This window comes from Sorex araneus, chromosome X, assembly GCF_027595985.1.
Source record: "Sorex araneus isolate mSorAra2 chromosome X, mSorAra2.pri, whole genome shotgun sequence".
NCBI lineage: Eukaryota > Metazoa > Chordata > Mammalia > Eulipotyphla > Soricidae > Sorex > Sorex araneus.
Window position 1 is genome coordinate 122,617,878 of NC_073313.1, and position 23,169 is coordinate 122,641,046.

Sequence of the window (23,169 nt, forward strand, 5' to 3'; positions counted from 1 at the left end):
CTCTGAGCAACACCAGGAGTAATTCCTGACTGCAGAGCTAGGAGTAACCCCTGTGCATCACCAGGTGTGACCCAAAAAGCCAAAAAAAGAAAAAAAGATGGTGGAATATCCTGTCTTGTCTTCTTTGGTGTAATAGTTCCCATGTAATGAAATCCCATATTGTTTCTCTGTCTTTATACAGATTTCACTGCATATGCACATTCATATGTTCATGAATCCCAACAATCCGTGTACTAGCTATAAAAGCTCAGGTATTCCTGGCTAAATGTGACATACCTAAGGAGAACTTTTGAATTACCCACAATGCTGGATAAGCCTATTCTGACATGCTAGACCAGGAAGATTCAATGGTCAGTGCCTCTGAGAAATGGTCAGAAGGCACATTATACCTGCAGCTATCTTGCCCCCTACCCACTGTTATTTGCTTTGGCAGTTCTCTTGCTGTATGCTATGACTCCAAGATGGTGGAAGGACACACGTCACTGGTGGCTCCATAGCATGAGTTGGGATATTTCTGCCATAACAACAGCCTCTTGGTCATCCACTTTGGTCAGTAAAGAAGAACACGGGTTAATTTGGAAATAAATCTGGGACTTGAGGATAATATAAGGGTTATGGAAAGAGCAGGTGTCCACAAGAGCTTATATTAGGCTATCGAGTGTTCCTATCAAGTATACCAACAACCCTGGCTAAAGTGCATGAAAATAGTAAACAACCGATAGAGTAGAAAGGGCATGAGTGAGGTGAACGCCCTGAGGGAAGGGCAGTGGGAGACTTACAGCGCAGTGCCTTCTGGACTCTACGTAGCTTCATGGCCGTGCGGTAAGCTGAGAACTTAATGTTGTTTAGATCAGCTGAAAATAATTAAAAAGACCCATTTAAAATAGGGAACTCCAAATTAAAACCACAATAACATGCCCTCTTACACCTTCCAGATACTGGCAAAATATTAAGTCTGACGGTAGTATCAGCAAAGATATGGATGAACGAGAACTGCTAGTGGAAATGTAAGCTGATACAACTAGGAAATAACTCTGTATTACTTAAAAAAATAGATACACCTGTGTATCTATAATACAGCCATCTATGTGTCCCAGAGCAGTAATTTTCAAATATTTTTGATCAAAACACATAATAAGTTCATTCTCTATTATGGTCCAGTACACACAATCATAGATGTATATATATAAAGAAAGAAATGGACAGTTCAGAAAACAATACCTATTGATTTGGTAAAGCAAAAAAAAACACAAAAATTGATGTCAAAATACCACTACCACTGAAATTCTATTGTACTTTCATATTTTTAGTCTACTTTAATAAAGGTGCTCAGGGCCAGAGAGATAGCACATTGGGTAGGGTGTTTGTCTTGCATGTGGTCAGCTGGGGTTTGATCCCCAGCATCCGATATGGTCCCCGAAGTACTTCCAGGAGTGATTCCTGAGTGTAGTCAGGAGAAACCCCTGGGCGTTGCAGGGTGTTGCCCAAAACACAAAGAAAAGGAAAAGAGAAAAAAAGAAAAGAGATGCTCATCACAACATACTAAAATTATTTTGGCTTTTATATTGAAAACACATCCACGTACACCAATTGATTGGTACAAGAACTCTCTAACAGTACTGTTCTTATTAGCTCCAAACTAGAAACAATCTAAATGTCCATCAGTCATAGACTGGATGAATAAATGGCGGCATACCAGTGGTTTTCAACTGCCTGTCCACAGATGAGTGCCAGTCATAAGGTTTAAAAAGGTTAAAGATCAAATAGGTGTCAGAAAATTGTAAACCTGAAATTCAACTATAAATGACTCTGTAAATCACTGTAGCTAAATAAAAAATAATTAGAAAAGGTTGAAAACCACTGGCATATGCAATTAGCCTTTCTTCAGCAGCAAAAATGAATGGGCTACAGTCAACTGCAGCAAAATAGGTAACCTGTAACCTCATGATGAGTTTCTCCTATTAGTCAAGAGAGTCACACTCATAAAAGCCTGGTCAGTGTCTTTCAAAGTATGATCTGGTTCAAATCAATAAGGCTAATTCCATAATGTGATGATAAAATCATCTAGGGAAAATTTAGAGCTTCTACAGATAGGTGCAGAGAGGACAGGGGAGAAGGACAAGGACAAGGCATTCATTTACACCTCAGTTCGTCTGTAAATAAAGAGTTTTCCATTACTCTCCATTTTCCATTATTCTCACAGTACAAAGGCAACTGTGTAGCTCTTCATTCTATGCACGTCCCCAATATTCTTACCTAGGGTTTGGTATAACTCTGTCATCTTGGGATGGTCCCAGCATGTGGTCTGAGCCTGGTGGCTTTAAACAAAAATATCAGTGCTAGCACCAGATTCCACGCTGCCCCAATCCCCTGCCCACACCATGCTTGCACTGTTAAATGAAAGATTGGATGCAAGAAGTTGCAGGATCTGAGAGTGAACCCTGAAGATCCCAAAGCACAAGGGCTAACCTTCACCCAGGTAGAGTTTTGGAGGTGATTAGGAGAAAACTTGAACTGGATAGAAAAATCCCAACAGAATAGGCATGATAGCAACAGGTAAAAGAAAGTGACAGGTGTGGGAGGGGATGGGCATATGACTGACATGCTTTTGTTCAGATGGTTACTCACTTGATGTAGTAGGGTACTTTATTGGGTGAAATTGCTCTTTCCCAGGGAATCTGGACAGAGGCTGTTAAGGGAAAAGTAAAAGAGAGAGAAGCTAACTACCAATGCTGTCTAAGCACCCCATTTCAACCTCCAGAAGATGTGATCAAACCCACAAGGGGATGCCTTACTCTAACTGCCAGCTCTAAACAGCCTGTGTGGGTAGAGAAATTTTTTCTGACAAACACATCTCTCCTTGATATTAGGGCAAGTCACATGTGCCAGAGACATAGCAAAGACATGAGCCAGAATGCCTGATTTTGGCCGCCCTGACAATCTTCTCCCTGAGCAGGGTGTTATTTCTGTTCCTTTAGCTTAAGGCAGATGGAGTGTTACTGTGGGTATGAAGTGGGCAGTACTTTCCTCTGGGGGTGGGTGTTTCAAAGCCCTCCCCCTAGAATGTCAAGCTTCTCATTCCTGTGGTACAGCGGGGGGAATTTCTCTTAAGGAGGCACTCTGGAAAAGGATGCCTCTCGTTGCTTCACATTTTTATCTTCTGAATGTAACAGGAGAGGCTCAGTTGCCTGGCCAACCTCCTCAGTGCAGTTTTTCTGGGTACAAGAGCCATCTCCAGGTATATCTGTTTGCCAACAATCAATAAGAGTTGATCTAACTGCCACTGATGCTCTCCAACTATGTGCTATAAAAATATCTGGTATACACATCTAATTTCATATCTGTATGTTCCCACAATTTCCACTGCTACAACCCTGATCTGGGTCACCATGATCCCTCATCCTGATTACCCAATTCCTTCCTATCGGGTCTCTTTGCTTCCAATCTTGTATCCTCACACACTGATGTTATTAAAACACAAGTCAGATCATGTCATTGCTATGCTCAAGTCTCTCCAAAGATTTTCCATCCCACTCGAAATACAGGTCAAAGTTCTTACCTACTCCCTCCCTCCTTTCTCACTTACATGAGGATCTCCTTGCTGCTTTTCAGACATGTCTCTGCCTTAGGGTCCCTAGAGTAGCTTTTCTCTCTATCTGGAATGCTCTTCCTTCAGATATTCACATGGTTCATTTTCTCCTTCCCTCCTTTAAGTTTTTGCTCAGTTAACCAACCACTCACACCACTCGTTGATAACTTTACCCAAAATTGCAATGCCTTTCCTCCTAAGCCTGATATTCCTTATCCATGCATTATGGCATCAATTAAATATATATATACATATACATATATGTATATATATTCAACTAGATACAATCATACATATATTGTCTGCTCTGGTTTCCTCCCACTATAGTTATATAAACTCTATTAATCTAAGGACTTATGCCGTTTTTTTTTTTCACAAATATAGTCCCAGTGTCTCAAAGAGTACAGATATTGTTGAGGGTCAGAGAGCTAAACTAGCTCAAGAGCCCAAGTCCATGCTTTGCATGCAGGCAGCCTGAGTTAGATCCCTGGCATCACTTGGTCTCCTAAGCAGTACTGAGAGTGACCCTATAAACATTAATCCAGGAGCAAACTCTGTTATGACCCAAAAAAGAAATAACTGAATAAGGACCCAGCTGGGTTTAGTAAAGGCCATTCTGGCCTGAGGACTGTAGTCTAGGATATACAGTGAGATGACTCCAGGCTGGAGCGATAGCACAGTGGGTAGGGCATTTGCCTTGCATGCTGCCGATCCAGGTTTGATTCCTCCACCCCTCTCGGAGAGCCCGGCAAGTTACTGAGAGTATCTTGCCGCCATGGCAGAGCCTGGCAAGCTACCCTGGGTGTATTTGACATGCCAAAAACAGAAACAACAAGTCTCATAATGGAGACGTTACTGGTGCCCATTCGAGCAAATCGATGAGCAATGGGATGACAGTGATACAGTGATATATCTATCTATATATAATTGTTGCAAAATAATCTAATTTCCACAACCATATTATCTAGGCAATATTCCTTCTCTTTGCAGATGGGAAAACTGAGATTCAGAAATATTTAGTTATTTTTATCAAGTTTACAAAGCTTTTTTAAGTGAAGGAGACATGACTCAGAACTCTGTCTCTACTCAAGAGCCTGTCTTTTTATTTATTTTTGTGTGTGTGGTGCTAGGGATCAAATCCTGGGATTCACACACGCAAGGGAAGTGCTCTACTGCTGAGTCCCATCCCTGGGCCCGAGAGACTGTCCCGATACACCATTATGCTACATTGTGTTATCCTTACTGCTTCCTAGAGAAGATCAAGTATACTGGATTCCCACCACACCCCCAATGGACAATATACTCTCAGAAGATGGTAAAGGTTTTACCAAGTTAGTTTTTTTCACATACAGGAGAGGAAGTGCTGTGACCCGGGCCCAAAGTCCCGATGAGCATCCTGGAGCTGTTTGAGCCTTTCAGCGACTGACACCTATAGAAAGAATAAGCATGAAGTCAGGCATGAATTGTTCCCGATATTGAGCATGGAATTGCTGGGAATTGTGGTGAACTCTCTCACAGGCTGGTGCTTAACTAATTCCCATTCTTGTCACCATCACTCAATTCCAGTCCTTCCATAACACTCTCAAGGATCAGAGAAGGGTATACAAATTCAGGGCTACTGCCTCGTCCTCTGCAGCTCACTCAGTCTATTCTAAGTGCCCAACTGTACAAGCTGTCTCAGATCACTGTTTCAGTCACCCTATACCTTAGAGGTTAAGAAGTCATTTCCCTGGCCCTAAATTCTTTTTGATTTCTCTCCATCTAGTTTTCATTTCAGTTTCCCTTTATTTCCTTTGGGACCTGAGGAGTCACACTCAAACCTGGTTATATAAGGAGGGCTTGTCTTCATGGCTTACTTCAGGCTTATTTTATACCTGCAACTGTTTCCATCGGACGTTGATCTGTTCCAGGGCCTGGGAGTTTTCCATTGACAAGTGCACATCAGAAATGGCAAGCTGATGGGCCAGATCATTCACTAGCTTCACTCCATCTTTTATGGGGGAGAATTCTTCTTTGAATAACTATAGACACAGGACCCAAGTTCCACAGCAAAAGAACGTGGAAAAGAGGAATCATTAGTCATTTACATGAACTCCTCCGTGTATACCTACAGATTAACTTCAACAAGTACAACTATTATTTAAAAAACTGTTATTTCAACAAGTCAAATTGTGTTATCTATCTTGTTTTCCTACTAGTAGAAGATACCAGGGAAAGAGAAGACAATAATAGGACAGTGGAGGAGCTAACCGAACCACACACAGCACACAAAGTTGGAGAGTCTCAGTTCTAGTCCAGCCAGCAATGGAGTCTCAGCATCAGCAACAGTATCGGCATCAGCTGGGAATGTCAGATCTCAGGATGACTGAGGACAGGTGAGGAGGCCAGCCTACCTTAACAGCCTGGATGTGCTCTGGGAGAGAATCAATAAAAAGATCCCCAATGGGCTCCCAAGTGCCTCGCACTTCCTCGGTCTGAGACAGGGTAGCTCTTAATTCTTCCATCGCCCCTTGGATCTCCAACAGTTGCTCCAGTGTGCGCTCAATGTGGCGGTGTTGGTCCACACAGCGGGCTGTCAGCTTCTCCCATAGCTCACTAGCCACTGTTGCCTGCTTCCACACAAAGCGGCTAAGATTCTGTATCCGCTGTCTGGGAGAGGTATCTGCGAGGGCAATGGGAATCCAGGCCAGACAGAAGAAAACAAAGGGAAAGAGAGAGAGACGAAGGTAGTCATTTGCAAAATATGCATGTGTTTGTGTATGTGTTAATACACACAAATGCATATTTTTCATAGTTTTGCACATCCAGCTATTTTTAAATGCAAATTTTATTTTGAACGCAGTGCAAATTCACGTGCAATTCTAAGAAATAATACAGAGTTCTTATGTACCCTTGGCCCAGTTTTCCAAATAGAAACACCTTGCAAAACTACAGTTAAATATTACAACCAGGATATCAACATTGATTCTATCTACTACTTTTTTTTGCTGTTTGGGTCACACCCAGCAATGCACAGGGGTCACTCCTGCTCATGCACTCAGGAATCACCCTGGCGGTGCTCAGGGGACTATATGGGATGCTGGGATTTGAACCTGGGTTGGCTGCGTGCAAGGCAAACACCCTACCCGCTGTGCTATCACTCCAGCCCCTATCTGCTATTTTTTTACCATTTCTGTTTTACCCATACTCAGTTGCATGTATATTTAATCCTATGCAACTTTATCACCGTGTATGCTTGTGGGCCCATTGCCACAGTTGGGACCATATTATCGTGGTCCATATACTCTATATTGATGAATGGATTTCCTCATATTACTTTTTAAATGTGCAAGGCAAATGGGGAGTAAAACATTTGAAAGATGGGGCCTGAAAGATGGCTTAATGGCTTAAGGCAAATACAAGCTCTCGAGTTCAAATGCTGGTTGTCACCACCTGTGCTGAGGTTATCAGAACAGTCTTGATTTTTTGATCCCCACTAGAGAAAGGTCTGAAAGATGGCCTAATGGCTTAAAGTGTTTGCCTGGCAAGCGTAACACCACAAGTTAAAACATTGGAGCTGCTTGCATGGTCTGATCCTAACAGTGATCCTGTCAGCTTTTCTGACATGAATCCACAGTGAGAAAGAAACTGGAGGACAGCTCAGTAACTTAGAAAGAGTCCAAGGCAAGTAAAATGACCTGAGCGTAATCACACCAAGGAGATCCTCACCAACTGGTATTTCTCTGGTATTTGGGATACCAGAGAAAGGAGAAAAGTGAAAGAGGTATAGTAAGACAAACACCCAGAGTTATTCATAAGACCCTGGAATGTGATCTTGCATTATTGTCTGCTGCCTACTTACATCCATAGAAGAGAGGAATTTTGCTATGAAGGCTTTTCCCAGGAAATTGATATAAATTGATGGATTTTTACCTAGGCTCCTTAAATGTAGGCTTCCTTTTCCTCCCTCTGAAGTAGATTCAGACCCTGAAAACTTCAGGGTAGTTGTAATTATCTGGTTTCTTTCTTTCTTTCTTTCTTTCTTTCTTTCTTTCTTTCTTTCTTTCTTTCTTTCTTTCTTTCTTTCTTTCTTTCTTTCTTTCTTTCTTTCTTTCTTTCTTTTCTTTCTTTCTTTCTTTCTTTCTTCATCACATCCAGCAATTCACAGGGGTTAGTCCCGGCTTTACACTCAGGAAATACTCCTGGCGGTGTTCGGGGGACCATATGGGATGCTGGGAATCGAACCCGGGTCAGCCGCATGCAAGGCAATCACCCTACCCGTTGTACTATTGCTCCAGCCCCTATCTGGTTCTTTCTTGAACTTGTCTTAACTCAAGTTTGTCAGGAATTAACTTGAGTAAAGATTTTCCTACTAACAGAGAAGGGACCATAATGATAGCTGGAAATGATCTCTCTGGAAAGAAACTGAGTGATGAAAGGGGATAAAGTGACATACATGACACCCTTTCAGTAACAGTATTTCAAACCACAATGCCTAACAGGAAAATGAGAAAGAGAGAGACAGAGAGAGAAAGAGAGAGAGAGGAAAAGTATCTGTCATAGAGGCAGGCTTAGGCTTGGGGGTTGGAGGGGAACTGGGGATGTTGGTGTTGGGAAATGTATGCTGGTGAAGGGATGGGTGTTGGAACATTGTATGACTAAAACCCAATCATCAACAAGTTTGCAACTCTATCTAATGGAGATTTAATAAATAAAAAAATAAAAGATTTTCCTACTGAGAGGGAATCCAAAACTAGAGAGGACCAAGTGCGTTGCAAAAGAGGCTCAATTAACACAGGATCCTTTCAGGCTAATTGCAGCTGTTCTTGGACGATAGGGGACTCTTTCTGGTTATGAAGTCTTACTGATTCTGACAGCTTTCCTGGGATGAATCCACAATGAGAAATGGTCTGAAAGACAGCTCAGTAATTAGAAAGAGTCCACAGCAAGTAAGAGGTCCTGAGCGCAAACCCATCAAGGAAATGCTGACCAGCCCACTGTTTGGGATACCAGAGAAAGGGGGAAAAAATGAGATATAATCACTATGGATCCCACCCTGCTCTTTTACTTAGATCTGGACTAGAGTGGTCCTCTCTACTGACAAAAGAGTTCAGAATCACCAGGGTCAATAGAAACACAACAGATTTTTTCTCAAATGTCATCAACTAATTTTACAGAGTTTAAAAAGTTTTTTTATTTGCTAGTTGATTAAAACATGATAACACATTTCTCTGTGGTTGGAATAAACAGTGTCAATTTGGGGCATGCCTGATGGTACTCAGAGCTTACTACTGGTTCTGCTGTTAGGGAGAACGCCTGATGGGGCTAGGGGACCATATATGCTTCCCAGGACTGAAGCCAAGTTCAGTGAATCCAAGTATGCAAGGTAAGCACCCTACCTACTGTACTATCTCTCTGACCACTAAACAGTATGCCTTTAAAAGAGACACTACGACTTTTATTTACTGAATCAAATTGATGCACTGAATTGTTTCCTTTTTCATGTTTCATTAGAAGGCCAAACGTGATGAGACAGGCTCATGCAGCTTTGGGTTGCACACTGATGTCTCCCACTCTGAATTATCTTCTCTTTGCTCTATCTTTTTTCTTTTTCTTTTTTTTCTTTTCTTTTTTAATTTTTTATTAGTAAATCACTGTGAGGGTACAGTTACAGATTTACATATTTTCGTGCTTGTGTTTCAGTCATACAATGTCTGCATGACATACAAAGTCATACAACCCATCCCTCCACCAGTGCCCATTCTCCACCACCGATGATCCCAGTCTCCTTCCCATTCCCCCAATCCCATCTCCCCCACCCCACCCAGCCTCGGTGGCAGGGCATTCCCTTTTGTTCTCTCTCTCCTTTTGGGTGTTGTGGTTTGCAATAGAGGTATTGAGTGGCCATCGTGTTCAATCTATAGTTTACTTTCAGCACACATCTCCCATCCCAAGCGGGTCCTCCAACCACATTTTACTTGGTGTTCCCTTCTCTATCTGAGCTGCCTTTCCCCGCCCACCCACCTCCCCCCCCCCCCCCGGCATGTGAGGCTGGCTTCCAAGCCATGGAGCAAATATCCTGGTCCTTATTTCTACTATTTTTGGGTGTTAGTCTCCTATTCTGTTATTTCATATTCTATTTTAATATAAACCTTGGTCACCCCCAACATTGGAGACTCCTAAGATAAAACCATCTTCCTTGATAACAGCTAGGACAATGAGATTGCGGGAGGGCAGGATGATATTTAGGGATTCAATCAAGAACGAAGGGAAAGAGGGAGATCACTCACCTTTGTACTCAGAATGAGATTCCTCCAATTCCTCAAATGGATGCTGGGACAGGAAGGCCTGAGCTGACTCTAGCACCGAATAGATATAAGGACCTCGAGACTTGACATCTTCCATAAAGGCCTGTGAAGTTTAGCAGTGTGGTCAACAGAGAAGGAGAGGCTTTCAATATCTTTGAAGTCTGTCCTACAAGTTGCAATTTTTTTTATCTTTAGTGCAGCTTAATCCTTTAGTATTATTTTATATCTTTGGTACCCAGAAAAAAGAGGTGCAGTCTCCCTCCCCTATAGACAAAAGAATAATTCTGACACTGGAAGGTATGGATGATAGAGAAATGAAGATATTTGGGGCTGGGCTTCCTGGGTCCTTAGGAAGACTCAAAGTCTGCTGCATAACATGGGGCTTAGAGAAACCAAAATCACTACAGGCAGGTTTTATATTAATTTTAAAATTAGTTTTAGCACACATAAAAATGTACAGAATTTTTATTTCTGTATATGTCCATAAAGTGATTTCATTGCAGTAACCAGCATTTGAGATTTAAAAAGAAAAAAAAAAAGGACGGACTCTGTGCCAGACTGTTGATTGTGTGCCAGGTTGATTCAGGGCAAACTGGAGGGGGGCAGTGAGGCCCCTCCCCATCCCAGTGGAGCCAGCCCTAGCAGCCAAACACCTCCATAACTCAACTGCCACCATGCTCATGGATGCAGTCCACATGCTCCGGTCGAGCCTCACTCACGAGTGAATCCGCAGAATACAGGACTTGTGACTGAAAACTCCAGGTTCAATGGAACTGGGAATTGGTAACCTCCTACCATGTCCCCCTGTTTATAGCAACTTGGCAGTCACCCCCACAAGCCACCTCTAGCTGGTGCCATATAATCTCATCAGCGGCCATGATCCACAGACTCATTATAAATCTTTCAGAAGAGAGCACAAAACGAGATGCCATAGCCATGCCTCTAGAACCCTGCCAAGCCATTTCATTGGGGCAACCCAGAGCGGGGCGGGTGAAGCCTCTCCCCACCCCAAGGGAGCCAGGCAGCCTCAGCAGTCAGAAACCTCCAGAACTCAACCATGTCATGCTCATGGCCGCTGTCCACAAGCTCGGGTCGAGCATCACCCATGAGTGAACCTATTCCTGGACTGCGTGACTGCAAATCTTAGGGTGAAATATACTTTTACAGATAATAATCACACAGGCTCAACCTTTAACAACATGTTAGTAATCTCTTATAGAAGGGCTTATAGAAGGGCTTAATGGCTGCTGGGTTAAATACAACAATGTTTACACACTTTCCTCTAAGACAACTTTTTTGGATCATTTTCAGCGAATTATTCATAACAAATAATACAAAATAAATTATTTTGGCTCTGCTTTGGGACAGAGTTTGGAGTTTGGGATGGAACATCTGAAATGTGGTTGTGGGAAGGTATAACACTGGTGGGATTGTTGTTCGAATATTAGCACTGTAGCACTGTCGTCCCGTTGTTCATCAATTTGCTTGAGTGGGCACCAGTAACATCTCCATTGTGAGGCTTGTTACTGTTTTTGGCATATCAAATACGCCATGGGTAGCTTGACAGGCTCTGCCGTTCGGGCGGGATACTCTCGGTAGCTTGCCGAGCTCTCCAATAGGGACGATGAAATCAAACCTGGGTTGGCCGTGTGCAAGGCAAACGCCCTACTCACTGTGCTATTGCTCCAGTTTGAATATTAAATGTAACCAAATATTGTGAACTACTTTATAAAAATAAAATAAAATTAAAAAGAAAACAGAACGTGGGTTAGAGTGATAGTACAGTGGTTAGGACACTTGCCTTGCATGTGGCCACCTGGGTTCAATCCCCAGCACCACATATAGTCCCCTGAGCAGTGCTAGTAGTGATCCCTAAGCACAGATCCAGAAGTAAGCCCTGATCATTTCTAGGTGTAGCCCACCTCTCCCTCCCAAATGAGCCCCAAACACAAGTAGCATTCTAAAAGAGTTTATCTTGGACCTTCCTTTTATTTTGTCATCCTTTCCCTCCCAGTTAATCACTATCCTGACTTTTATTTATTTATTTATTTATTTATTTATTTATTTATTTATTTAATCACCATGTGGAAAGTTACAAAGCTTTGAGGCTTAAGTCTCAGTTATACAATGCTCGAACACCCATCCCTTCATCAGTGCATATATTCCACCACCAAGAATCACAGTATACCTCTCCCCCACCCCCCACCCCCCCAGCACCTCCCCCTGTGTAGCTGATAAATTTCACTTTACTTTGTCTTTACTTTGATTACATTCAATATTTCAACAAAAAACTCACTACTCACTATTATTGTTTGGAGTTTCCCCCCCAAAGTTGGACCTGGTGAAAAGGAAGCATTTGATAATTTGTTTTCCATTGCTGAAGAATGAAGAGATATGAGGTCGTGTGGCCGCAATAGCAGCCGCGTGGTTTTGGATTTCTGTTATCTTGACTTTTATTCATTAATTAGTTTTGCCTGTTTTTGAATTTTTATAACGGAGTCTTAAAATCATATGTATTCTTTTTGTATTTGTCTCATTTATTGGTCAACATACAGTCTGTGGCATGTCTTTATAAGTTTTTACATATTGTATATTATTCTATATTCATATTTTATTGAGATATAGTTGATACACAGCATGTATATTGAGATAAATGAATTATCAATTTGATAAATTTATAGCAATGAGTGCTATTTTAGCATTAATTAATGCTAATTCTGATGACATAATTATTATTTCTGGTCATATAATTATGTCTGGTCATGTAATTATTATTTCTATTTTATCTTTTTGAATCACCGTGAAGTACAGTTATAAAGTTGTTCATGATTTTCAGTCATACAATGTTCTAACACACATCTCTTCGCCATGCACATTTTCTGCTACCAATATTCCCAATGTTCCAGGTTTCTCCCAGCCCGTGCCTATTCTTCAACCTGCCACTATGGCACTTTCTCTCTCTCTCTCTCTCTCTCTCTCTCTCTCTCTCTCTTTCCTTTTAGGCAATGTGGTTTGAAATACTGTTACTGAAAGAGTATCATGCACATCACTTTACCTCCTTTCAGCACTCAGTTTTTGTCCAGAGTGACCATTTCTAACAATCATTGTCATAGTGGTCCCTACTCTGTTCTAACTGTTCTCCCCCTCCCACTTGGTGGCAAGTTTCCTACTACTATGAACCAGTCCTCCTGTCCCTTGTTTCTGCTCTCTGTGGGTGTTATACACATACTATGTTTTTTTCATATCTCTCAAATGAGTGCAATCATTCTGTGTGTAACTCACTCACTGACTGATTTCACGTAGTATGATACTCTCTATTTCTTTTGGTGTATTTTGTATTAACTTTTAAAGAATGTGATTATAGAAGTAATGTATAACAGAAATATTAGAAATTTTTCGAAAATTATGAAGAAAAACTTTAAATGATTTTAACACCTAGAACTAAACATTGTAAACATTTTGACATGTTATAATGTGCATGCACAGCGGGTAGGGCATTTGCCTTGCATGCAGCTGACCCGGGTTCGATTTCTCCATCCCTCTTGGAGAGCCCGGCTAGCTACGGAGAGTATCCCGCCCACACAGCGGAAACTGGTAAGCTACCCGTGGCGTATTCGATATGCCTAAAACAGTAACAACAAGTATCACAATGGAGATGTTACTGGTGCCTGCTCGAGAAAATTGATGAACTACGGGACGGGACTACAGTGCTACTACAGTGCTATAATGTGCATGTATATATACATATACACATCCATATAAATTTTGTTTAATTGGCATTCACTTGTATATGCTTCATTAACTTATGTTTTCTCACTTTATGCAATGTTTATTTTCCCACATCTTCATTCAAAATCATGGCCGCACTTAAAGGGAGTTCAATATTTGCTAGGAGGTCCAGAGAGGAAAACTTTGACTTATTCTGTAGCATGCTAGCCATAGACCAGCTGGAGAGAGGTCTGCCTTCCTTTACTATAGATCTAAGCAGAGATGTGCCTTTTGTCTGAGCCTATAAGGATCCTTTCCCAGATGACCTACCGTGTGAATCTCCTTCTCCTGTTGCACCAGGGCCACATCACCTCGTAGGGGCAGCTGTGCTGATAATTCCTCATCCTTTTGGCTGAGCCAGTCAATGATCTCTTGGAGCGGGAGTTGAAGCTTTCCACTGTGGTCTGAGAAGGCCTCTAGTCGAGCTCTGCACACAATGAGAGACTTTTTAAGCCACAAAATGTAATTTTCCCAAGAAAATACTTATGTAGGGCCTTAATATGTGTAAAATTTATAGAGAAGTCGCTTCATTAAATCCACCTTCTTGGCCACATGGAGAGATTCCTGAGACCCCTATGCACGAATAGGGTATTTTTTAGAAATCAGTTAGTTCAGCTGTGTCTGACCAAGGGTGTTAGGGGTGCTAACTGTCTGGCTCGATCTTGCCCTGAAGGAACTCATCATGCCAAACTGCACAACCACATAGACTTCTCAGAGCCTGTCCCTTGAGCAAGAGAGGATACATTAAGTGGAAAGGGCAAGAAAGGTGGTTGAGTGTTGGTCTCAATTTGTACAAAGATACATATCTATATAAAATGCCCAAGGATCCCAAAGAATGAGAGCAATATAAGATGGAGGACTTATATAGAGAAATAGAAAATGTGCACTGTATAACCATCTCTGTTTGCCTTCCCACACAAATGAACCATGGGCTGAGGGCCAAGTGGTAGGAAGCAGAAGGCCAGTCTAGGCTATGTACAACCATGAAATCCACTCCCCTAATTGTACAAAGTAAATATTCATTGCTTCCCTCTTACCTGGGTCAAGCTCTTTACCTATATTATTGCTTTCCTAATTCTCAAAGTGTTGTGAGATAGCCAGGCATTTCTGTTGTCCAGGTCACACAGCAAAGTTTCTTAGAGCTCTATGATTTGAACTCATAGATCAAATCATAGATCTCTCACTCTAGTGTCTGCATTCTTTTACCTTCTCCATGGTGCTTCATGCTCACCAGAGGTCATTAAAAGCAAGTAATTTGTCCTTTGATATTGGAGGTAAAGAGGGAAATGTATTTGTGTGTGGTGGGGAGGAGTATTTTCACAAATGGGTATAGAGCAGGGAGAGTAACAACTTATATAGAAATTGCCTTTAGGATGTTACTAATTTGCTTTAGTTTGGGGAGAAATGTGTGGAAGAAATAATCAATGGATGGGAAGATAGATCATGAAAGGATAGGAAAGTGAGTATATGAGAAGTACCATAAGAGAGGACAGTTATAAGGAAGAGAAGGAGAGAGTGATCCTATCTATTTTCATGTGCTTTCAATATGATTATCCTGTGAAATAGGACAGAAATGACTCCTCCATTGGCTTTTTTTCTTTTTCTCTTTTTGGTTTTTGGGCCACACCTAAGAATGCTCTGAGTTTATTTCTGGCTCTGAGTTCAGAAATTACTCCCGGTGGTGCTCAGGGACCTATATAGGATGTGAGGGATTAAAAATGGGTTGGCTGTGTGCAAGGAAATGCCCTACCTGCTGTACTATCTCTCGGTTCTCACTTGCTCTTTTTTTCTAAAAAAAAAAAAGCTAAACAACAGAAAACTAACATTCAGTAAACTCAAACCACTTATGCAAGGTGCCATTGCTATTTAGAGAAAGCTCTATTGCAACTTTCCTACTTCTGACATGGGATTCTTTCCCCAGTACCAAAGTAAGAAAGGGATGATACATGGATGGTAAGGTTGATAAAAGGATGACACACAGACCTAGATAAAAACATCAAACTGCAGCAGCAAAAGCAACCCAAGACCATTTGAGCCCATTCCTTGAAAGTATACATTTCAAGGAGCCAAGTCTTACCGGAGGTTGTGCGACTTCTTTTTAATTTCATTCCAACACAGATTCATGGCTGGTGGTTCCAGAGGTCCGGCTGCACCAAGAGACACTCTGAACAGCTTTGGACTTAGGCAGGGAACCCCAGCACCATCCTGAGGAGGCGTAGGGGCAGTGGCAGCAGTTCTAACCTGAACAGAAACAGACATCTTGTGATCCCCGCCACACCATGATCTGTATCAAACCAAGGATGGGACAGGTTTGAACAAGGGAACAGAATGCCTCAGCGGTCCCAAGGTAAGTTTGGAGGTGAAGAAGATAGAATAAGACCAATTGCAACACTCTTTATTATAAGATCCGCTCATGACATAGGTCAGTCATGTATAAATGCTGACTGCAATTATTACTAGTCTTTATATTACAAAATAAGCCAGGAAGTACTTATATTTGGCAAGAAGATGCTCAACATTTTCCAAACACGGGCAAGCATAGCATTTAAGGTGAAGTAATGACTTGTACTTCAGGGTACTATGGTGAATTCAACCTTCTAGAAAAGAGAACCAAGGGACTGAGAGAGAGGGGGAGAGAGAGAATGAGACCAACAAGCTAGCAGTGGGTGTCCTACTATACTGGGAAGTAGATGTCCTACTTCCAAAATGAATCTGGGCTTTGATGTTTTTCCCTTCCCTCTTACCCAGTAACATTTCATACTTCAGTTAGGAAGCCTGGAAATCATCATAAAGCACAACATTCACCATCCATGAGTTGGGAAAAAAGCAACATTTTGGATTACATCTTCAAAGGATTTTAACCCGAGTTAGTAGTCAAAAGAACCTGCCAGGGAGCCTGCCAAAGTTTTACCTGGACCCTCCAGTTCAAAGGTCTACCATTGTCTTGCCCTGTGGGGTGTTGTGGGGCTCGAAAGAAACTGTTGGTGCTAAATAAACGTTCGGAAGTTAGTTCGCTAACTTTCATACAGTACCCAGTAGGGAAAGGAAGGAAAGGGGTTGTGCAGGAAATCTCAGTTATGTCATTCCAGCTCAGCTCACGGACACCCACCTGCCCCTTGCTTGTCTACCTGCTGGTTTCCTGTGCACAGAACATGGTCCTGCTAGTAGATACATCTCTATCAGCGTCCGCCCTTCCTCAAGTTTTACTTCCTTCCCACATCTAGCAAATCTAGGAAGCATTCAGGTAATTTAGAAAACCAAGCATCCCATTAAAACCACAGCTCAACGTCCATCCACAAACTACAGTCACACCATGAAAGGGAAGAGCGCAAGAAGCCAAGGCCTTGGAACACTCTGAGGCGAAGCAGCCCTGAATTCACCGACTCTTGAGTTCTCATGAGCCGACCCTACCTGTGTTTTCTCGAGACTCTGTGGCAGGATCAAACAACTCCATGATTATGCCTCAGTAAGAATCCAGTCCCACAGGCAGAGTTCAGACAGGCTCTAAGCAGGCTCCCTCCCTCCGGGAGGGAAGACAGGGCTGAGCTAAGCCAGGAGGCGGGAGCTGTCACCCTGTTTGTTTACTGACCCTCCAGGAATCCAGAGGGGGCGGCCTTGTCAGGGCTCAGCTGGTGAATTAGAGCTTTGTCCCTGGGGAATTCCGGCTCCCTCCCAACTGGGCCCGCCACACCGGGGCCAGGAGCACTCTCCAAGGCTGGCAAGGATGGCAGGAGTGGGACTGGGCATTCCAGGGTGCTGAGGAGGGGCACACAGAGTGTAGTTTCTGTTGATTTATTTTTTTCTTTTCCCTGGGGAGACACAAAGAACTCACTCTGCCTCGAAGCCCACCCTTCCTCTGAGGTAGAAAAAAGGATCAGACCATTTTTGTGACAAAATCCTGGTAAGCAATTTCCCCAAGGCCTGGCAGGAGGATGGCCTTGGAAAAGAACATTATCCTCCTCCACTAACTAAGCATCCTCAGAGTCAGTGAGGAATGTGTGTGACATACTTGGGAACGCAGCCATAGTGTGGCAGGAATGGGCAGTAGATTCACCTGAGTCTACTGTGAAAACAAAGGCGTGCCTGCATTGCCTTTGGGGACTAGAGAGGAGTGGAGGGAGCGTTAGATCACTATAGACCTTTCACTTTCTTCTAAGGCTAGAGGGAAATGAGGGGTCTACAGACACCCGCCTTCGACTGTTAAAGGAAAAGAGGGCCCAAAAATGGAACCATGAAGCTCTACACAGGGATTCAGTGCCAGGAAGGAGACTGTGCCTTGTCTGTTCTGCCCTGGGCCACTGGCATGAAGGGCAGGGCCCCTTCTAGGAGCAGACACTCTTCTCCAACAAACTTGCCTGGGAAAAGGTTAACATTCCCAAGCTGGGCCCCCACCCCTCAGTACTGAGGAAAATATTTCATTCTTTCCAAAAAGGGTTCTGTTCCCATCCTCATTTATCTCCCACAGAGTCTTCTGGGCTTTCCACAGCTCCACATTGTTTCCATGCTGAGGCCCACCTACAGGAATAGTTGGGGCAGCTGCCTAATCCTTTCTGGGGGTCTGGTGTGAAGCCAACTGGGGTGGATGGGGGAACGGCAGGCTCAAAGCAAGAGTAGTGAGAGGTTTCAGCTCTGGGTCATGACTTCACCTATCCTGGGATCTTTGGGCTCAAGCCAGCATCACAGACTCTTTGCGCTGAGACTACCCCAGAATTAGAAACAGCCCCTTGTGACCCAGCCATACTCAAGATTCCTTGGTGCTGGGGGAAGGACACAATGAGCTAGGTTCCATCCATGCTAGCCTTTAATTCCCCTGGCCTTTTTCTCTTTTTTTCCAACCCCTGCGTGGCTCCCTTCCACGCTCCATCACTTTGTCCTTTCTCTCCTACTTCCTCTTAATCTCACAAATTCTTCTTGGCAGAGCCAGGTACACAGTGGGCAAACAATGAACAGTGCTTGTTTTCTTTCCCTATAAATGGGCCTTTCTTTCCCTAGCTCTGGCCTCTGAGACCAAGGTGTCTCTTTCTCACCTTCATGTCACATAGGGTTCTATCCTCACCTCTGGAAATTTTTTAGGCAAGTCAGAGCCATAGGGAAGTTAGAGAAGAAACCGGAATGTAGCAAGAAGAGGAACTGGATTCAGTGTGATCAATCACAAGATGAAGTCTTCAACTTCCCTAGCCTAGGTGGTAAAGCTTGGAAAGGGTGAACAATGAGTGGAGAAGCCTTTAACAAGGATATAGACTTAATCTCCATGGAAGTCTCTTTCTGAGGATGAGGTCAGTGCCCTGAGGAACACTAAGTTGACCCTGACCTTTATGCACTATATTAAAGGCAACATGTTTTCTTTATTTGGGGGGTGGTCACACCTGGTGATGCAAAGGGGTTACTCCTCCTGGCTCTGCACTCAGGAGTTACCCCTGGCGGTGCTCAGGTGACCCTATGGGATGCTGGGAATCAAACTCGGGTTGGCCGCCAGCAAGGCAAATGCCTTACCCGCTGTGCTATTGCTTTAGACCCAAGGCAACATATTTTCACTGGTTGCAGAAAACAGCCCAGGAGAAGCTGGGTATTATGACTATCTGTATCCTCACTTTACTTTATTATCTCCCAAAATGGGTTCTCTAGCACCCACACTCTGTATAACTTCTGACTTTCTCCCTCCACTTCTCTTCCCAATATACGCAGCTACTGCCCACACATCCACTAGTGACTTAGCACTACAGCCCATCTATGAGACACTAGGAGACATGGTACTTTCTCTCACCTTCATGTCCTTTGAATCCCTGAGCCCTGTAGGGAAACCCACATATTTTTGTAATTTTCCCCTTGTCCAGTCAACTTTCTCTGAACCTCTCTCATTGTCACGACAAGGGGCTGCCCTCTCAGGATTATTGCACCCTGCACCATCCTACCAACATACACAGGCACATGTATTACCTTCACTTTACTCCTAGGGGAGTAAAGGGAAGGAGAGAGAAATGGGTAGGTAACTCAGGATTCCTATTGGGGTTCAGCCAGGAATAAGTAAGCCAGTAGCTAAATAAGTCTAAGTATTTGAGATGAAAAGCTAATGGAAGGAGAGACAAGCTGCTAAATATTAGGTTTGCATAAAGATTATGAGGTATGCACAGAGAAGCCAAAGCAAAGGAATGCCCTGTGTTGTCCTAGATTATATCCTGGAGGATCACGGAATTGTGTAATTTCTCTTGGGAAGTTAACATAAAATTCATCTCCTCAGCCTCTGCAGGCCTTTTGGCTTGCTCAGTCCAATACCATTCATTTCCCTATGTTTCCTAGAATAGGCCTCTTGAGTGACAAGGCATTTGTCAGAAGAAGGTTCCATACTATTCAATGGTTCACATTTCCCTATGTTTCCTAGAATAGGCCTCTTGAGTGACAAGGCATTTGTCAGAAGAAGGTTCCATACTATTCAATGGTTCATGTATACAGAGTGCAGTTAGGAAGTGTGGATACCCACAAGCACACAACAGACACCATGTCCATTTTTCTCCCCAGGTTTCTCCACGTCTGTTGTGGATGTCTCACCTGAGGCTGGGGGCAGGCGTTTCGGAGGCTACTGCTGTGACGGAATTGACCTGCTGCTCGCCACTCATGACATCGTGGAAGGGTATAAGGGCATCCCTGCATGACCATAGGTTGCATCAGAACCAAGGTTCATGGGCGGGTGAGGATGGGAAGCACACCAACTGTTGAGAATAAGCACCTGGAAGAGAAATCAGGAGATATTTTTTTTAATTCAAGACCAAGAAAATGTTTCTGAACTGCACTTACCCAGAGGAGTCTTGATTTTAATGTAAATTAGCATTCACAGCTTACTGAAATGCTTGCTCAATTGTTTTTCCTGGGTCACAATGTTCCATAAAAGACTAATTATCGATCAAAGAGATATTTATTATTTGCTTATTGTACTTTGTGCTAGAGGCACAAAAATTTCTATTTCTATCTGACACTGCACAGCCTGTAGATGGGTTTGAGGAAATAAGAGGTAGGAAAAGGCAGTTATATAAGCTGATATTCACAATAAAATGTTTATGTGGCAAATGCTTTCATTTAGGTTTTACTGGATGGTTAGGGGAGCACCGTGTGGTGAATTACTAACTACTTGAATGTGTGCAAAGATTTCAGAGAGACTATATACTGGATAAGTCTTGAAGGAAATATATGAGATAAATAGATCTTTATCTATGACACAAACAGAAAAAAAAAAAGAGAAAGAGGGCACTCCCAGCAGAAAAACATAAACATGTAAGGCAGATGTCACAAAAAGGCATATTATGTCCAGAGAACACTGATTTCAGCAGGGCTATAGTTTAGGAGACATATGAACAACAGGACCTGGTTCCTTCTCCACAGCAGTTTACAGACAGAAAATCGATGGTGGGAAAATGAAACGATTAAGCATTGTTTTCATTAATAATGGAAGTATTTGGGGCTGGAGTGATAGTACAGCAGGTAGGACAGTTGCCTTGCATGCACTGACAGGGGTTGGATCCATTAGCAGCCCATATGGTCCCCCAAAGAGGGCCAGGAGTAATTCCTGAGTTCAGGACTCGGGAGTAACCACTGAGTATCACTGGCTGTGGCCCAAAAAACAAACTTAAAAAGAGTAATGGTATTTATGGGAGGAAATGAAGGGATAGATGACGTGAGTTCCTTTTACTTTAGTCATTCTAGGGCATGTCTCTAGCCAAAAGAAGGTTGAAACTAGTCATTGAAGAGAAATCAGATTGCAATTAGGCATAAAAGATGCAATTAAAAAGGACATTCCAAACAGCATAAAAATAAAATGTAGACTGTTACCAGAGAACAAGCTAGGTGCTTTGGGAAAAAATAGATGAGGCTGGAAAATGAGGCTGTGCCCAAATTGGGTCATGCCTTGAATGACAAGCAGAAGATTCTAGGCTTTCTCTAGTAGACAATAAGGCAATACAGACAGTTTTAAGCAGGAAAGTGACAGGACCAGATTTGCATTTTAGGAATAGCCCTCAGGCTGCCTTGTGGAGTGTTTGTCCCAGGAGAAGAATCCATTGAGAAGATGTTCAAATGAGCAGTAGTGGTAGTGAGAATGGGATAGATAACATAGCTTTGAGAGAAAATAAATCAAAGAGCTAAATTTTACTGGACTCAATAATCAATTGAATGTGAAGGCTAAGGAAGGTCAAGGAGACAACAGCTTCTAATTTGGGATCTAGGTGAGTGATGTTGCCAATGGCAAGAGAAGGAACAAATTTGGTTTGGTAAAGATTAAGGGTAGCATAATAAATAATGTCTGAGACTCACTTAGGTATCAGTAGCTAAACTTAGGAAGAGAGAGAGATGAGAGAAAAATTCAATGTACAAAGCAGTAGACAGACTAGTGAACACATGCAGTGTGATGAGAATGGGTGATAAAGATGAAGACTGTAAATGATGAAGTGATACATTTTAGTGCTGAGCAAAGATATGCAAACTTTGATCCAGAAGGCACAAACTGAGTATCCTCTTTTTTTGCTTTTTTGGTCACACCCAATGATGCTCAGGGGTCACTCCTGGCTCTGCACTCAGGAATTACTCCTGGCGGTGCTCAGGGGACCATATGGGATGCTGGAAATCGAATGCGGGTTGACCGCATGCTAGGCAAATGCCCTACCCACTGTGCTATCACTCCAGCCCCAATAAACTGAGTATCTTTGATTCATGATGCTGATGATTAAATAGCATCATTTTGTTGGAATTATACATATCGGAAATGATCATTACAGTACTGTACATCACAGAACCTCAATCAATATAAAGAAATAATTGTTATTTTAAACTATTTTAAAAATACTTAAAATTTTTAATCTATAGTTCAGTGCTTTTGAATATTCTAGGTACAGAGTAGCCTCTTAAAATAAAATAACTTCTCAGTTTAATATAGTCCCATTTGTTTATCTCTGTTTCCACTTGGTTGGCCAGTGGCATGTCACCTTTGAATATACCGTTAGCTTCTGCACCGCAAAAGATAATAGTAACCAAAATACAAAGACAATCTACGAAATGGGAAAGAATATTCACCCAATACCATCAGATAAGGGGTTGATATCAAGGATATACAAGGCACTGGTTAGAATCTACAAGAAGAAAACATCTAACCCCATCAAAAATGGGGCAATGAGGGGCTAGAGCAATAGCACAGCGGGTAGGGCGTTTGCTTTGCACGCGGCCGACCCGGGTTCAATTCCCAGCATCCCATATGGTCCCCTGAGCACCGCCAGGGGTGACTCCTGAGTGCAGAGCCAGGAGTAACCCCTGTGCATCGCCGGGTGTGACCCAAAAACAAAAAAAATGGGGCAATGAAATGAACAGAAATTTTCTCAAGGAAGAAATACGAATGGCAAAAAGGCACATGAGAAAATGCTCTTCATCACTCTTCATCTCTCTTCATCAAAGAGATGCAGATGAAAACAACCATGAGATACCACCTCACACCACAGAGAATGGCTGGCACACATCCAAAAGAACAAAAGCAACCGCTGTTGGTGT

General features: G+C 42.7%; 1 protein-coding gene across 1 annotated transcript in view; it reads right to left on the reverse strand.

The window, feature by feature from the left end:
- Positions 1-23,169, reverse strand: part of DRP2 (dystrophin related protein 2) — a 90,021-nt gene that overhangs the window by 32,040 nt on the left and 34,812 nt on the right. The window contains exons 2-11 of the mRNA XM_004611657.2: positions 20,191-20,368; positions 15,722-15,885; positions 13,915-14,071; positions 9,859-9,979; positions 5,983-6,251; positions 5,464-5,610; positions 4,940-5,018; positions 2,629-2,689; positions 2,257-2,318; positions 780-854 (exon numbers count right to left, since the gene is read on the reverse strand). Of these exons, the coding sequence (XP_004611714.2) occupies positions 780-854; positions 2,257-2,318; positions 2,629-2,689; positions 4,940-5,018; positions 5,464-5,610; positions 5,983-6,251; positions 9,859-9,979; positions 13,915-14,071; positions 15,722-15,885; positions 20,191-20,307 (1,252 nt within the window). The 5' untranslated portion in view covers positions 20,308-20,368. The remainder of the gene's footprint in view (positions 1-779; positions 855-2,256; positions 2,319-2,628; positions 2,690-4,939; positions 5,019-5,463; positions 5,611-5,982; positions 6,252-9,858; positions 9,980-13,914; positions 14,072-15,721; positions 15,886-20,190; positions 20,369-23,169) is intronic.